This window comes from Mesoplodon densirostris, chromosome 1 (genome assembly GCF_025265405.1).
Source record: "Mesoplodon densirostris isolate mMesDen1 chromosome 1, mMesDen1 primary haplotype, whole genome shotgun sequence".
Classification (NCBI taxonomy): domain Eukaryota; kingdom Metazoa; phylum Chordata; class Mammalia; order Artiodactyla; family Ziphiidae; genus Mesoplodon; species Mesoplodon densirostris.
The window spans coordinates 76,101,706-76,113,955 of NC_082661.1; the positions used below are offsets into that span (position 1 = coordinate 76,101,706).

The window sequence follows — 12,250 nt, forward strand, 5'->3', positions numbered from 1 at the left end:
GGAAACCCTGCCCTGGCCCTTCCAAAATGCCCCTCCTTTTAAATATCTCCCCCATTACTTATAATGTTTCCGGGTTCTTTAACTTAGTGCTGAATTTAATGTTCTTAAATTTGTTTTAAAAATCTGTGATTTTCCAAATATCAGTAAAAAGCTTTTTTTTTTAATGTGTGGGATTATTAGGGAACTGCCATAAATTAACTCTGCAGTATGAAATCACATATAATTTATTAAGTTATTTTTGCTAAATATCAAATGATAAGGAAATGACTTTGACTCTTTAGTAAACTGTTGTCATGGAGTGTACTTTTCAGTGAAGAAGCCAAAGACTAAAAATATATTAAAAGAACATATCTGCTTTTGCACAGCAAAGGAAACAAACTGTAAACAAGACCAAAAGACAACACTTAGAATGGGAGAAAATATTTGCAAATGAAGCAACTGACAAAGGATTAATCTCCAAAATTTATAAGCAGCTCATGCAGCTCAATAACAAAAAAACAAACACCCAATCCAAAAATGGGCAGAAGACCTAAATAAACATTTCTCCAAAGAAGATATACAGACCGCCAACAAACACATGAAAGAATGTTCAACATCATTAATCATTAGAGAAATGCAAATCAAAACTACAATGAGATATCATCTCATACCAGTCAGAATGGCCATCATCAAAAAATCTACAAACAATAAATGCTGGAGAGGGTGTGGAGAAAAGGGAACACTCTTGCACTGCTGGTGGGAAGGTGAATTAGTACAGTCACTATGGAGAACAGTATGGAGGTTCCTTAAAAAACTAAAAAGAGAACTACCATATGACCCAGCAATCCCACTACTGGGCATATACCCTGAGAAAACCATAATTCAAAAAGAGACATGTATGAAAATGTTCATTGCAGCTCTATTTACAATAGCCTGGAGATGGAAACAACCTAAGTGTCCATCATCAGATGAATGGATAAAGAAGATGTGGCACATATATACAATGGAATATTACTCAGCCATAAAAAGAAATGAAATTGAGCTATTTGTAATGAGGTGGATGGACCTAGAATCTGTCATACAGAGTGAAGTAAGTCAGAAAGAGAAAGACAAATACCGTATGCTAACACATATATATGGAATTTAAGAAAAAAAAATGTCACGAAGAACCTAGGGGTAAAACAGGAATAAAGACACAGACCTACTAGAGAATGGACTTGAGGATATGGGGAGGGGGAAGGGTAAGCTGTGACAAAGCGAGAGCGAGGCATGGACATAGGTACACCGCCAAACGTGGGGTGGATAGCTGGTGGGAGGCAGCCGCATAGCACAGGGACATTAGCTCGGTGCTTTGTGACCGCCTGGGGGGGTGGGATAGGGAGGGTGGGAGGGAGGGAGATGCAAGAAGGAAGGGATGTGGGAACAGATCTATATGTATAACTGATTCACTTTGTTATAAAACAGAAACTAACACACCATTGTGAAGCAATTATACTCCAATAAAGTTGTAAAAAAAAAAAAGGACATATCTGGACATCTGTGATACTAATCTGGAAACATCAAACAAAAAGCAGAACCAAAATTTCTGAGTGCCAACCTGGAATTCATAGCTTTCATGGCTGTTAATTATAAAAAATATACTCATAAAATATTACATATGATACCATATGATGTCTGGGAGCTCAGTAATTTAATATATTAATTCTAAAATCATATTATTCATGTAACACATTTCAAACACAATCTTCATAAAGCAGCATAACAACCCTCTTACTGAAACTAGGAATATTAATTTTAGAATCATCTAATGTACTCTAGAGATTAATTCAAAATTCTATAAGATAAGAACAATGTAAAGAAAAATCTACTTGCATTATGTTATTTTATCTAACAGTTCTAGAATTAAAAGAATAAACTTTAAAATAAGAAGCTGATTTTAAGGGAGCATTACAGCTAAGACACTAGAACTTTTAAGCCTTGTCAGTTGTCATGTACAAAATTTTAAACACCTAAAAAAATGTTTCTTAATATTTTAAGACAATTTAAAAACATGTAAAACAATGTTTTCAAGCTAAGCTTTAAGCAGTTATTTCAAAAGACATACAAATTTTATGGGAATAGTATGTAGGTCAATAAAGCTTAGTAATATGATTTGTACTTTGCAGTGAGAATTATTAACAGGAAGTAGAAGCACAAAACACATTGGAAGGACTTCCCTGGTGGTGCAGTGGTTGGGAATCCACCTGCCAATGCAGGGGACACAGGTTCGAGCTCTAGTCTGGGAAGATCCCACACGCCGCAGAGCAACTGCGCCCATGCACCACAACTACTGAGCCTGAGCTCTAGAGCCCGCAAGCCACAACTACTGAGCCCATGTGCCACAACTACAGAAGACTGCGTGCCTAGAGCCTGTGCTCCACAACAAGAGAAGCCACTGCAGTGAGAAGCCTGCACACCACAATGAAGAGTAGCCTCTGCTCTCCGCAACTAGAGAAAGCCCTCACACAGCAATGAAGATGCAACACAGCCACAAATAAATAAATAAATTAAAAAAAAAAAACTTTGGAAAGATTATTATAATGGGTGAATCACAAAAACAGCTGCCTGGATATTAGATTTAAGGGGATGTTAAGACTTTAATTCTGGTCAAAATCTGATAGGATCTTAAGAGTAAAATTTAAATATGAAGGGAGACATTGTAGACTTTAAAGAATTCCTATGACTTCAAATGAAATGACTTTTACCTTTATTTAAGGGGCATAGTAGGTTATATAGTGGAATATACAGTCCAGATAGCCATGGCAAACTTTAGAAATACCCGCGCTTCATTTTTTTTTTATTGAAGTATAGTTGATTTACAATGTTGTGCTAGTTTCAGGTGTACAGCAAAGTGATTGTTTCATATATATATATTTATGTATATATTATACATATACGTGTATATATATATATATATATATATATATTCTCTTTTTCAGATTCCTTTCCATTATAGCTTATTACAGATATTGAGTATAGTTCCCTGTGCTATACAGTAGGACCTTGTTGATTATCTATTTTATATGTAGTAGTGTGTATCTGTTAGTCCCAAACTCGTAATCTATCCTTTCCCCCACCGTTCCCCTTTGGTAACCTTAAGTTTGTTTTCTATGCCTGTAAGTCTATTTCTGCTACCCGTGCTTCATTTTTAATTAAAAATTTTAATTGGTTGAAATGGCTGGTGAGTATTTAAAGAACAGCACTATATTTTTAGCTTTCATTTTTTCATTTTTGTGACTCTCACAATTACATTTCTATGAAGCCAAGACTGTCAGTGCAGTATTTACCTTTATCCCCGGAAGTCCAGGAAGCCCAGGAAGCCCTGGTTCACCCTACATAGGAAAATCACACAGCATTATAGAACAGTATTCACTCAGGCACAGTATCTGAGAAAAACATGGCAAATGCTCCCAGCTGAATTCTTGCTGTATGTATATATATGTCTAATATATATACTGTCTAGTTTCAAGATATTTGGTAAGATTATACAGTTCAGTCAACTCGTGATTCAGGGATTGTTGACCATTTTGCAAATTTTTCAGGCTTTTCCCTGTTGCTGCCAGTTCACTGCTCATTGTCATCACTACCAGAAAGTGAGAAAGAGAAATAAAAGGAGAAGGAATTCCTGTGTTTTATTACTCCCTGGTCAATGATTTGTTGAGGAGGCTGAATCTATTTGGTGAAATGAGGATTATGTGCATTTAAATAATGCATCCTATTCCAGGGCTCTCTTACCTCAGATAATCAAGAGTTGGCTGTATGAACAGATGGTCATATCAAAACAGTATACATTAAAAGTCTCATTCACTTAAAAGTATAACAAGATTTCTTTTCCATTCCTGAATGATGAGAAGGTAAATTCATGGTTAAGATTATACTTAACTCCAGCCCGTATATCAGACAATTGTTGAGTCTGGGTAACCCTGCTTAGCAATTGAGGGCTAATGGTACCATGCAGCTGTTTCTGAATACAGGTTTGAGATTAAGTGGTACATTGTGGGTGAGCACACTGGAGTCAAGCTAAATCTTCTCATTTTCACATAATTGTTTACATTATTTTAAGCACAAAGTATAGTGACAAGAAGTTATATTGCTTAGAAAATCTCCTGAATTCCACTAAAGAAGCATAAAGGAATTGCTAGAGAAAATGAAAGTCCATCCTGTGTTGGACTGAGGTGACTAAATATTGTGGAAAATAACATTTGAAGGTAAAAGTGTCACATCATTTCATGATGGTGAGTCAGTGTTATGACAACTATACCAAAAGAGATAGAAGCATCAAACTAAAGATAAAAGTGGTAGAAGGCACTTCTTTAATCTAAATGCTTGAACAACCCTTATTCCAAGGAAAATCTACTAAGAACAACCAGACATTTCATCTTTAATATTATTACTTTCAGATTATGGAGGGCTATAATTTGCTCTGGTATTATCACAAAATGACTTCAGATACTGTTTATATTAAGCTGTATGTTTAGACATAGAAAGGAAAATGACTTTCCTGATGGTTTAGGTCAAAGGTGCTTCAGGAATGCAAAAGAAAAGCTATTCTTTCTGAAACTACCTGAGTGAAAGTTTGCATTGTGAACAAAAAGACTAAGATGAGATTAAGCCAGAGAAGAAAGAATGATTATTAAGAATTTGATATTTCATTCAAAGAAACTTGTCCAAGTAGATTAAAGTTTACATAGATACAACATTATACATTTGATTTTCTTTTTTTCCCCCATTTCCCTTTAATCAATAACTTTAGGAAGCTCTAGTAAAAAGAGCTTATCCATATTTCAGTGAAGATTCTCTTTTACTAAGAAAAAAGTATAAGGCCCTTGAAAACACAGTAAGTTGCAGTAGAATACACAACCAATAAAAGTAAACATATTGGTGACATATTGATAGTTTTGTATTGTTTCAGAAAAGCCCCCAAAACTCAAGACATCCTATTTAAGACATGTGTGGAAACATATAGGTTGTAACACTGTTTCCTAAAAGGAATTTTTACTAGACCCTTCCCTCAAGGGGAAGGGTCAAATTAAAAGGATCTGACGACTACTTTAAAGTAAGATATTTATATACACATGCATACATAGACACATCCATGTTTCTCACAATGAGAAAGATGTATAAAACATTATGGATTATTTTATAATGTAGATTGGATACTTACAGAGAGTTTAAGCATTTAGCTCTTCCCTACATCATATGCATATATATGTTGGTATATAGGTTATAAATGTACTTTTTAATGAACAAATCTTTCAGGAATTCATATTTTATACTCTTGGATTTTGACCTTTCCAAATTTATGTTTACTTAAAAGTTGGCAAAATGAAGGATTTTAAAATATTTAATGTTACCCTTTGTGAAACATCTCAGCATTTTTAGGAAGATATTTCTTCCTATATAAATTATCTGTCTTTATACCATGAATGTTTATCTTTTAATTAAGAGACAGTTTTCAGTTAATTTCTCCATTCTTGCCTATTTCTTGACTCAGAGCTTCTCTGAGCTGAGTTCTTGGTCACGCACAGCCCAAGTTCAGATCTAGGTCATAATTAAGAATCGGTTTGTTATTCCATTCAAAGACTTCTTGCCCAAGTAGATTACAATTTACACTGATACGTTATGCTTCTGGTTTTCTTTTTCCTTTCCCTTTCACTCTTTAGTCTCCATTATTGGAGACCCTTGTCTACTGTTAAAATCAGTTCTCTGCTTTCACCCCATGTCCCTGTGACAGTGCCCTGTGTTTCTAGATACAGTTCAACTGTGCCAGTCCCTTACAATGGGCAAACATGTATTTTTACCCCATTAAAACTAAAAAATATATTTTAAAAAGATGTGGAGAAGTTAGGAAGGCAGCTATGCTCACCAGTATACCACCAATGCCATTGAATGTGAAGTTAGGAAGGAAAAAATTATGTGATGAAACACACACTCACTTTACAAACATATATACCCTAACTCACATATCAATCACATACTCTCCTGCTGAGTCTATAAAAGAAAAAAACTATAATTAAATCATTCCCTATTATGAATGTTACTCTAAATAACAAACTTCCATACCGCAAAATACCAGACAGTGGAGAGCTAATCAATGCACTTTAATTCTGGCAGGATATCCTCTACTTTTCTGGGAATGTCCCTAATGCAGGAGCTTAAGTACCCATGAACCCACAACAAAGTTCTGCAATGGTGAGAAAAATGTCGTGAAAGTTTCCTTGAATGGATTCTATACTCAGTTCTCTTTGTCATTTTCCAATCTAAGCAACCAGCAAGAATGGAAACACTCTACTTTTAAATCAGTGTTGGGATAAGTATTGCCAAATCCAGATATTAGACAAGGAAGTCATAAATATTGTGGGAAAGTGAGATTGCGTCAACGGGTAGAATCTGGCCTAAATATTAATGAAAAAATATTGCTCTTTTCAGAGCACATTTTCATTCCGATGGGTTGTAATATTCATACACATATTCATTCAGGCACATATCTGTTCAGGTAGAATCCACTTCTCTCAATATAATTTAAAACAGGTTTTTAATGAAATACAAAGAAAAGCCAATGTTTCCATATGTAAACCTATAAACTTCCAGAAATGAATCTAAAATGTATTTTTAAGTAATCATGATAAAGCAATATTTTATTAACCAATTGAAAATCAATTTTGATCTTCTACTCTGAAAACAGTGGAACCTATATGAAATTATAGCAGACTTGTTTTGTTTTTTAAAAAGACATAACAGTTTTGCAGACAATTCTTTTAACTTATCACAGTTTTGGAGAGCAGTTTAAATTTAGCTTTTAATTTTTAAAGACTGAGGGACTTAAAATGAGATCATCTGAGAAAATTAGATGCTCTTTCAAACCAAAGCAGGCCATGGATCTCTGTGATATCACTAATTTCAAGCTTCTTACATAAAGAATCAGTAGGAAATCTTAGGCACCGAACAGCAAAATTTGCAGAGTTATGCTGGGCTCTTTGGAAAAGTCTCAACTTTACCTGAAACTGGGTCTAATGAATCATTACTCTTAGATTCTTAATTTCAAGAAAATCTATTTTTAAATTAGGGAAATGTTAAAAGAATGTGAAAGACCTTCTCAAAACACACTTTAACCTGAAGTGTTTAAACAAAGCAGTGATCCTCTCAACAACTTCAAGAATGTGGGAATATTTTTTTATGTTATGTTCTAAGGTTCCAAACGACTACAATGGGATTTATTCTCTCTTTCTCTTTATACTAATGAGGTATATTCTATGTTTCTCTTCATATTTTTTTCTATAACATTAGCGTTGCTAGACAAAGGAAGAGTCATGATCTCAGAGATTTAACATAATGTGGAATTCACATTTACTTGTTAGCCACATCTGTTATCTAAAAATCTAAAATCTGCACTGGGCATTGATATCCAGATGCTCGGATGATAAACTACAAACGGTCGTTTCCTGCTTCAGGCTCAAATGAGAATAAACATATTCATTGCATGTCCTCTAACTTATCACTGAAGTGAAGCACAAATGATAAAAAAAAATTAACGTTAGATTGGTTAAAGTGGTTTGACTACTGTCTCCAATTAAAATTTAGTTCATGAACAAACCTCTTTCTACAACATAACATTCACTGCTTAGGTAGATATTATTCACATAAAAAATTATCTGCAGGGAAGTATTTGAAATGAGAGGAAAGGAATATAATTTTAAAATAACTGTCCATCATTCCCTATTGAGACAGTTTAGTAAATATTCATTTCTTCTCATAAGAGCTAGAAACATGCAGAGTATATTTAAACATGCAAGATAGGTTGTTGGCATTCCAACCCAGCAGATCTTTGTTAGTCTCAAACAGCTCAGTATATGCTAACTTCAGTTCATAAAGCATCCTTTTACACATCCAGATTATGTTTGTGTTTTACTATGGTCAGCATCAACCCTTTTAAAATGAAAAACAGTCAAAACCACTCTGCATATAAGGCATGAAAACGGCATCATTTTCCAGATTATGTTTGTACTTTTACTATGGTCAGCATCAACCCTTTTAAAATGAAAAACAATCAAAAACACTCTGCATATAAGGCATGAAAACGGCATCATTTTCAGTAATTGTTCTCATATTATACAGTGATAGCAGACATAATCAAATGGTGACTATAAGACAGTACAAAGGACACACCAGAATAGGGATTTACCTTTTGCCCTGGACGACCAGATTCTCCGGGCTCTCCCTGGCCAAAGAAAACCAAAGATGAAAAGGGTAGTCTTACAAGAATTTTCCAAAAGCCTTAGGCCCTTGGACACTTTCAGCCTCCCCAATGACACATGCATTTCATTCACTTTATTCTGTTGCTCCACATCCTACCAGACATATGAACATTTTTTTTTTTGCTGTTAATATACCTGAAGCTCACATACAAATCCACATTTCCATAAAAACCAATCAGAAAGGGAAGAAAAGGCAAGACCTCTTGTTTAAGCCTTTATCAGAGATTTCTAGCAGATACTCCATGTTGTGTCTAGAAGCTGATTATTGCAGTAGTATATGAACAGAGTTAGAACCATCAAAGTTGGTAAAAGGGAAGGGAAACAAGAGACTTATAAAAGTCAAAGCTGTAACTCGTGGGGTACAAACACTTGCAAGGCTATAGTTACCTTAATTCCTGCAGCGGACGATCCAGGGTCACCCTAAAATGAAACCCATGAGAGATTATTCTACAAGTGATGGGAATCGGAAACACACAAACACATAGAGAGCCGTTATCTACAGGAGCACCCAAGGAAACCCCATGACTAATGGGCCGAACTATGCTCCTTAAGATTTCGTATCAATATGGCTAAGATGTCAGTAATTTCCAAGATAAACAATATACTTTCTAAAAACATGGGTTTACTTTGCAAAATACATAAGGACTACATTCCTTGAAATGAATATAAATATATAAATATGGATCTCTTCCCTTGATACAGTGCTAAAATTGTATTCTAAAGCAATACATTAGTGGATCTGGAATTTCAGTTTTCTCTATTTCAGGAATTTATTAATGTCACTGGCTATCATTTACTAGGAGTTCCCTGACCCTTTCGGTCTTCAGAAAGTCAGGGTTCAACAGATGAAGTCAAAGGGTTGATGATGTTGAGTTGGAAAAAGCCATGCCGCCGGTCAGTTTGTTTTCCTCATGAAGCACCGTCACTGTTATGACCAGCACGTTTTTTTCTAGCTCTACACTTATTTCATTGTAACGCAGTCACCGGAAAGTTACAGGATGATGGATGACTTGTGGGTGACAGGGACACAAGGAAGATCTGAGAGAAAATCTTGAGATAGAATCTGGTTTTCTGAAAGGCATTGTATTCCATCTGGATTTCACCCGAGTGTGACTACATTCTTTTTTTTTTTTTTTTACATCTTTATTGGAGTATAATTGCTTCACAATGGTGTGTTAGCTTCTGCTTTATAACAAAGTGAATCAGTTATACACATACACCTGTTCCCCTATCTCTTCCCTCTTGCGTCTCCCTCCCTCCCACCCTCCCTACCCCACCCCTCTAGGTGGTCACAAAGCACTACATTCTTAAGGCAGATGTGCTCTAAATACACAGGTGGGGCTAACAGGAGAGAGGACAGAGGGTGGCTGCTTATTTCTGATATGGGGCCAGGCAAGGGCTTAGATTTTCCAGTTCCTTCTAGTCCTCTGACCCATAAACATGCTACAAGGAAAATAAAAGGGAGAAAACGTAGTCATCTGAGACTGTTAAGAAAACAGAAACAGCCACAAGGAGGAAGGCACATACTGGGGTTTCCTCAGCTGTCCTATCTGTGCAAGGGCTCACAGAGCTCTAGGGGTCTACTTCCTCCTTCTAGGTTAGGAGAGCTGCTCATCAATCTCATTTAGAGACGGAGATAAACCTCAGGCCTCTACACATGAGGTACTTGCCCCTCTCCCTCAGTTTCTCTCTCTTCTCCCCACAGCTGGCAGTTCTCTTTGTTCAGGTCTTAAGTGGCTTTGCCTCAACCCCTCACTGAGCAACCTAGACACATGCCCCTCACATCCACATCTCACTATGAAGCATCTGTTCAAGTCCTGCAAGCTCACTGCATATGGATTATGTATATATGTTTTCTGCCTATTCTTTGCTTGTCCCTCCATTAGACGATCAGCCACATGTGGGCAAGTTCAGTGTCTATTTTTATTCAGTGTCTGAATAAAATATGCTGGGTACATATATGGTGAATAAATGAACAAATCTCAGAAAGAATATTTTCAGCAGGTCATCAGTCAAGAATCCAAAAAAAAAGGGGCTTCTCTGGTGGCGCAGTGGTTGAGAGTCCGCCTGCTGATGCAGGGAACACATGCTGCGGAGCGGCTGGCCCCGTGAGCCATGGCCTCTGAGCCTGCACGTCCAGAGCCTGTGCTCCATAACAGGAGAGGCCACAACAGTGAGAGGCCCGCGTATTGCAAAAAAAATAATAATAATAAAAAAAATAAAAAATAAAAAATAAAAAACTAGGAAGAAAAAAAAGCTTAAGAAGGAAGAGGAAATAATAAATTAACTTATTTGAGGAAACATATGAGTTTTTGACATCTGTAATTGCTACTACTCAAGGAAAAATTAAAACATGACAAAACATATAGAAGAGGATCCCAAATACTGTCTTATTGTAAAATGATACTGGTTTCTTTTCCCCATCACTAATAATCAATTGAGTTCCAAATGGGCAGTGAAATAAATGTGACTAACAAAATAATACTTATTTCTGTTTCCACTAAATCAAGTCTGTCTGAAAGCCATCAACACCAATGAATCAGTATTTTGCACAATGAGTCCTTTGTATTCATAAAAGCAATTTCGACTTTTCTAAGCCCCCTTTTTCATCTTATTTATATCTCACAAGACTCCCAAGAGATAGGGCAGATATTACTATTTTTACTCAATAGATGAGGAAATTGAAGCAACTTGAGCCTAAGTGAATTTTGGACTTCCTAAATTCTATTGCCATGTTCTTTTTATTGGAATAAGAAAAGAATTATTGGTTTATCTCATTTTGGCAACAGGGCACAATGGTTGTCGTAAACTTGTAAATAAAAGGAAGTTGCTTGTATTAACTGTAGTTTAAAAACGTTTTTTTCCAGTGTTTTAATGGAAAGTGACTGGATAACCACTAATGAGAATGACTAGATTTAGTTCTCAGAGAAAGTGGATGGGAAGGAAGGACAGTTTCCTGAAAGCCTGATTTATTTGTGGAAAGTGGAGCAGTTTCATTTGATGGACAACTATGAGTGATATATCAACTTTCTATTCAAAAATTAGAACTGTGGAATCTCAAGGAATTTTTATAACTTTTAAGTGGCAAGGCAATTACTGGAAGACATTCCTAAGTTAAACATTTTAAAGGATAATGCTGCGAGTAGTGAAAATAAAAGTCAGTGTTTATAATCCTCATTCCTCTAAAAGTGAAAATGAATACAGGATTAAAGTAGGAAAAAAAACCCAACTGTGTCTCTCTAAGTATACCCTTAGCTTCATAAATCAGTTGGTTTGAAAATAAAAGTCTCCACAGGGTAAATCATAAAGCAAAAAATACTTTGAGAAGATACTTGAGGTAAATGAATTTGACTTTGTTATTGACCATTCAAATACAGAGTTTTTGTTTTTGGCTGTGATTATTTTCAAGCACAACACTTGGTATGTAACTATATGTATGTGTCACTAAAGTCTATGTGGATAAATAAAGTGAATGTGGTGATATTTCTATCAGTCATTAATTCATTCAATAAATATTTATTGAGCATCGATTATGTGCCAACCATGTGCTGGATGCAGGGATACTAGGAGTTAGGGCGATAAAGCAAACAATGCTGTTTCAAACCCTGCCCTTGTCCTGTGCTTACGATACAGTCACCCTTCCATATCCCTGGGTTCTGCATCTGCGGATTCACCCAACCTTGGACTAAAAATCATTTGAGAAAAAAATTCCTGAAAATTCCAAACAGCAAAACTTAAATTTCTGTGTGCCTGGCAACTGTTTACATAGTATTTGGTATCATAAGTAATCTAGAGAAGCTTTATAGTACAGCTGACCCTTAAACAACACAGGCTTGAACTGCAAATGTCCACTTACATGTAGATTTTTTTTCAACAGTAAGTATTACAGTACCACATGATCTGCAATTGGTTGAATTCGGTGGATGGGGAACCACGATATGGAGAAAACAGGGATGTGAAGGAACCATGTATAAGGA

At 35.7% G+C, this 12,250-nt stretch overlaps 1 protein-coding gene across 1 annotated transcript in view; it reads right to left on the reverse strand.

The window, feature by feature from the left end:
• COL25A1 (collagen type XXV alpha 1 chain) overlaps positions 1–12,250 on the reverse strand; it is a 482,146-nt gene that overhangs the window by 52,900 nt on the left and 416,996 nt on the right. The window contains exons 16-18 of the mRNA XM_060088451.1: positions 8,661–8,693; positions 8,201–8,236; positions 3,306–3,350 (exon numbers count right to left, since the gene is read on the reverse strand). Of these exons, the coding sequence (XP_059944434.1) occupies positions 3,306–3,350; positions 8,201–8,236; positions 8,661–8,693 (114 nt within the window). The remainder of the gene's footprint in view (positions 1–3,305; positions 3,351–8,200; positions 8,237–8,660; positions 8,694–12,250) is intronic.